The sequence below is a fragment of the Salarias fasciatus genome, chromosome 1 (assembly GCF_902148845.1).
Source record: "Salarias fasciatus chromosome 1, fSalaFa1.1, whole genome shotgun sequence".
NCBI classification, from domain to species: Eukaryota; Metazoa; Chordata; class Actinopteri; order Blenniiformes; family Blenniidae; genus Salarias; species Salarias fasciatus.
In genome coordinates, this window is record NC_043745.1 from 17458354 (window position 1) to 17464353 (window position 6000).

Here is a 6000-nt window from a genome sequence, read left to right on the forward strand (position 1 = left end):
GTTAAATTGCACCACACACTGCAGCCTCTACTTACCATCTGCTGCAGTGAGCTTCAGCACGTCAGTGATCGTCCAGCTAATTCACCTGCAGACTGTAAACAGTACAATATCTGCCGGAGCTTTCAGTGCATTCATTAGCTCTGAGTTCATATTCCACGTTATTATTTTTTTCCACTTATTAGAAAGCATGCAGCTGCATTTTAAATACTGTTTCACTTTGTGGTTGTCCTTTAAATTCTGATAACTTACAATAAAACCTATTTTGTTTGCCTCTGTTCCCCTGTTATTTCCCCTTATCCGCCTCTCGGCTTCCTGTGAGTTTAAGAACCTCTAACAGTTGTTTGTTAACGTCTGGACATTTGATCCTACTGATTTTTTCAATGTCTGTGTGTGTGTGTGTTTGTGTGTGAGTGTGTGTCTTCTCTCAGCATTTATCACTCATTGCTAACATTCAACTTCAAGGCCTGTAATTAACTCCAGCTTTGATGCCTAGTCAACCACCCCCACCCCCCCCACCCCCTCCCCACCACCTGATCCTTTCCTGCACACCAACACACAAATATGAAGTTCATCTCTTGCAACAAGATACAGTCACACAAATTACTCATTCATTGGCATTTTTCAATACTCAAGTCATGCTGTGAGGCTAATTGTGTTTCTGTGAAGACGGGAAAACACACTTCTCGTTTCTGGAGACCAAACGCTGAGTCTATGACTTTGTGTCCATGCACGTTCGTGCATGGATGCAAGTGGGTGAAAATTCTATGTTCTACAGCTGTTGTTGTGACACAGCTTACAGACCCTTCACTAATGTCCAAATCAATAACGGCTGATGAGCGTGGCCCACCGGCCGTGTCGATGCAGCCATTATTTGATATCATAAACAACTTGCTGACCTATGGCTTCTGTCTTCTTCTAACACCCGCCACACAAACCCACTCCGACCTGTTTGCCTCGAGCCTACAGAAAAATAATGGAGTTCAGTGGAGACATTACCGCTGTAATTTTTATATTGATTTCTGTTGTTTTAACTTCATCTTCTTGCGCGAACGGCAGTTTGTATAGATATTGTATACATGTCAAGTTACAATGTTCAGGCATGTAGCCAGAGGGCCTTGGTGTGTGTGTGTGTGTGTGTGTGTGTGTGTGTATTATTATAAAGTAAATATGCTGATACATAAGGATCACTGCCCGTATTAGAATAAGGTGATATAACGTCTCCACAAAAGCACCTTATAAATGTCCACTATGGCTGGCGATGAGATATGTCATAAATCACACTCATCTGTGTTACTGGTTGGACCACAAACCAAACCAAACCAAACCATCAAAGCACAACTCAGATATCAAGATCAGACACAAAAGAATCAGTCCAAAGAATAAACTCTGCACAACAGTAGTTGTCCACATTCACATTCCTTCAGGCTATTTGCTCGTCAGGCTTTCACCAGAGGAAAAATGACAAAGATTACATTTCAGTAATTGAGAGAGGAAACACACTCACTAGCAAACACACACACAGCAAGTACCACATAGTAACAGTCGTCTCGTGCCACCACAAAGCAGTGTGAGTTACAGCCCGTCTCTCAGGGGCTCGCGGGCAGTCAAAGGGAGAAAAGTGCTCCCCCTTCCACATTAACTTCATTATGCGTGCATAAAGCAGGCATGCTGCAGAGCCACATGCACTGATCATTGACTGAGACAGCTGTTTGACAACTGGAGCCTGAGCTCTGACGACACTTTGCTAAATGTGACAGTGATGTGACAGAAACCGAAGAAGAGGATGTGTCGCAGGTAGGTGGAAATGGATCACTCCTCATTTAGCTCACTGAACTGTATGCGTAATGACGTGTGTGTGTGTGCGCGCATACACTCAAGAACGTATGCATATATCCCGACTGCAGAAACCAGGATTGTATTACCGTAACTCACAACAACATGGCCACAGCAAATTAAGCTAGTCACAGACATACTTTTGCGGCAGAATATTCTTCATTTCTCATTTAATTTCAGGATTTTAATTTCAGGATTATTTGTACAGTAAAACTATTGGGTGTTTGTTTAAAGATATATTGAAGCTAGTGCTGTCATGCGATCAAAAAAATAAATTTAATTAATGACAAGATTTGTAATTAATTAATCTAATTAATCGCATTTTAATCTCATATCTGCAAGTGAAGAATTCAAATTCAGGGATGTTACAGAATTGTAGTGCATGACTCATCAAATGAATACACCGAGAAGAGATTTGAAATCCACATTTTTACTGATGATGAATGAAAGGTAAGTCAGGACGTCTTGTCCAAAATAAATTCTAAGGCCAATCATTTATTATTAAAAACAAATACTGTTCATTCATCCTCTCGTATAACATGCTGAATTATTCACTTTAAGATTCCAGGCCACAAGAGTTTGGTTAAATGTTGCCATGTACAGGAGATAAACTTGGACATGCGACCAGTCCATCACAGAGTAACAACTAGGGCCGTACCACAAACAACCAGCTACTATATTATCAGAGTACACGTTACACATATTGCAAAAGTCAGAACTGCAATAAATTAGGCTTATATGCACCGTGCTCACATGTCCTGAAAATTCAAAATGACAGAATTTCAAATTACAAAAAAAACAATGTCAATTATTTCACAAAAGTTGTACAACTATCCAACTGAAAAGTTTTATTAGACTCACAGAGAAAGACTGCTTTGATTCTGATGTAGGCATCATCCACTTGAATTTTTGTATTTATTACCAATCATATTGTTGTCAAAATAGAAATCACATGTTAATTTGATATTATGGAGCTGTGATATCAGCTAAAGTCACTTTTTTTATCCTTTCAATCGCTCTGGCCTTGTCTTGTCACACTCTATTCCCAGGTGTTAAGTTGCATAAATACAATGTCTTTTTCCGACTGATTAAGAGAAGGTCATGACCAGAGTGCATATTTATGATCGTAAGCGTTCGGCTGGCTCCGACCATTTCCATTTTGCTGTCAGTCCTATATTATTGCTCAAGTGTTTTTGCAAAATGAACGTAAGTCGACTATTTTGTGCTCGAAAAATAACAGCGCCATTGTGGCTCCACAGGCTTCAACTGGCATAGCCACCCAGGAAAACACTGCGCCAGTGGCGCTGTGGCGATCAGCGAGCACAAGCACAGCCTTTGAAAAACAGAACATGCAAATATTTTAGACTTCTTACTTTTCAAACACATTGTTATTTATTCCTGACTAGTGCCCAGATGAACCACCTATTGCTCTCAGGTTTATATATTCATTCTCGTCTCAGATCCAACAGAGTGGTGAAAACATTCTTCACAGATCCACATTAACAAGATAAGGTCAGAACATTACTGCAGATTTGTCAGAAGAACAGTCATGATATATGTCACCTGGTGATTCCAGAGATGTACCCATGGTGTAGTTTGTTGTTGCCAAGTGCAGTTCCTTCTATAGACCACAAGCTTCTTATGTCTGCTCAGTGTTTTTGGTTCGAATTCATTCCCAATATGCTCTGTTGGATTGTGATTGTGAAGGATCAAAGGATGGGGTGAGACACATTATCCTGTTGTCCTACAAGATGTCTGCATCAACTCTTCTTGTAATCGCGTTAAGCAATATTCACTCAGGATCACAGTTCTCAGCTAGTTACCTTCATTCACTTTGCAGCCCCTGTACCAGAAATCTCTTGCTTTTTTCCTCTCCTGACCAGAGTCATTAAATTCACATACACCTATTTAGATTGATGAAGTGTGTGTTGCTGCTGCAGGGAAAGCAGCAGTGCTCCCATTAAACATTCAGTTGGACAAATTTCACCAGCAAATGCAAATCAGAGGGGGGATAATTACATTTGTGTGAATAATAACTACTCTTTATGTCTCACAGACAATCAATAAAAACTAACACCACTACCTCTGTCTCTTTCCACATGAATATTAAGACAGAACACTAACAACGAATCAAGTTTACAGGTGAAAGAGAAGCAAGCAAGAAGACCAAGAAATGCCAATATGAAAATGGGAAACTAAAATGTGCTAAAAGGCCTATACTTATTCTGTTTGTGAGCTACCTTATATTCTGTTTGTTGTATGACAATTGAACTTTTAAAATAAGCAGCATGAATTGACTAGGTTAAAAAATCATAGGCTCTAATGAGAACTCTTGCACTGCGCAAATAATGGATCCATTATTTGCGCGACAAACCGTATCGCGCATTTCACCAATGCAAATTAAAATGCAATGCCCCAATCTTTGGATCGTGCAGGTTACGATTGGTGCAAATAATCCGTACTAATTAAAGACCCAATCAATACTTCACTCAGGCTTTTGCAGCACTGCAGCAGTTTTTCTGCCTTCTTCGTGACAGAGCTCTGATGCCATCTGCTGGTCTGTTGCACAAATCAGTCGCTGCTGTTTATGACGAACATTTCAAATAAATATAATTGAAGTAGTAATCGATGGATCTTCAGTCCGCTGATTCATCTCATGTCCTCTGTTGCAGCCACACACACGCACACACAGAGGTGTCTCACCGTGCGAAGCACTGCTGGCAGACTTCCCTGGACCGTTTGAGGGACACGCAGGACGCCAGCGGCTCCACGGAGGTCACCAGCTCTCCTCTCCTGATCCCGGCAGTCGCCCGCACTCCGTTACCTTTCCCGGGGCTGACGAAGCGCTCAAATTTCAGCGCCATGACCGCTTTTACTTCCACGTGAACTGCGAGCACTGTTTACATCCGCATTCAGCTATGCGTCATGACGTCATAAACATACGCACACACGTAAAAGAACATTTTCGAGGAATTTATGTTAAGTACAAGCGGTTAGATTTAAAAGGAATGTCTGTTTTTGTTGCAGATTTTTTTGAAAAAAATTTAAATTCCATTTCTGACTTTTAATGGTGTATTTCTTTTCCACACAAAATTGTACGGATTCAGTTTTGAAAGGTATTTACCCTCCAAATACAATTGGAGGGTCTTTTAATTTAGCCTTCAGTAAGTCTAAAGAGCCTTGCCTCTGTAGGGGAAAATGTATATGCATATATTTGATGTATTTGATTTACAGAGTCTTAATTCTACTCCAAGGTGACTCAGACAAAGTAATCTGGCCCAAGGACAAGGACTGTGGAGTTTGCATGTTCTTCATGTGCCTGCATAATTTTTCATCCTTAATTCAAAAACATGCATATTAGGCATAGTCATGTCTATGAATAGAGTGAAAGATAAGTTCAAACACATTTAAAACTAAGTAAATCAGTTGCCATTACCATGTGACTGCAGTGTTGCAAGAATGCATTTCAAAGTGAAACACATCCAATACTTTCAGTGGGAAAACTTAATTTGGGAAACTGTTACTTCATTTAAACAAAAAAAGTAACTATATTACCTATATATGCATTCTTTTTACCAGTTCATCCTGTTGAACGCTGGTGCCAATCCCAAGGATTAGAGGCAGAGGACAACCTCAGCAGGTCACCAGTCCATTACAGGTCAAACTCCGACACACAGGCAGTCGGAACAGGGCCAAGTCACATTTTGATGTGGTCACAATGACCGAAATTTCCCATTATTACTGTAAATCCTGCAGTCCTCCTCTGGATGTTCAACCTGTTAGTTATCTGCACTTAACCGCTTCTGAGACCTTTGACGGCATTACGGAGTGGTTCATTTTACTCATCATTTATTCATCTCTGAAAATATTTTGTGTGACCTGGTCACGGTCAAGTTTATCCCTGTAGCCACTGCATTTTTTGTTGTTTGCCTCTTGCACTTAATTTTGAAAATTTGTGGTCTTTTCTTCAAAAGCATTTTTGGTGCACTGGTAATTTCCCTGTTGAATTTGACAGATGGCTAGTTAATTTTTTCTCGACAAGTATTTGAAAAGAAGGAGCAATTTGAAAAGTGGGTAATGCTTTTCTTTATATTCTGCCATGAGTATGTCTTCTCTCAAGCTCAAAGTGACAGTCGAATTTACGCTCATCTTAGTTTCATAACAAAA

General features: G+C 40.1%; 1 protein-coding gene across 1 annotated transcript in view; it reads right to left on the reverse strand.

Annotated features, from left to right (window-relative positions):
* The window catches only part of smyd3 (SET and MYND domain containing 3), a 72084-nt gene extending 67348 nt beyond the window's left edge, over positions 1 to 4736 (reverse strand). The window contains exon 1 of the mRNA XM_030099103.1: positions 4537 to 4736. Within this exon, the coding sequence (XP_029954963.1) occupies positions 4537 to 4697 (161 nt within the window). The 5' untranslated portion in view covers positions 4698 to 4736. The remainder of the gene's footprint in view (positions 1 to 4536) is intronic.
* Positions 4737 to 6000: the final 1264 nt, after the last annotated feature.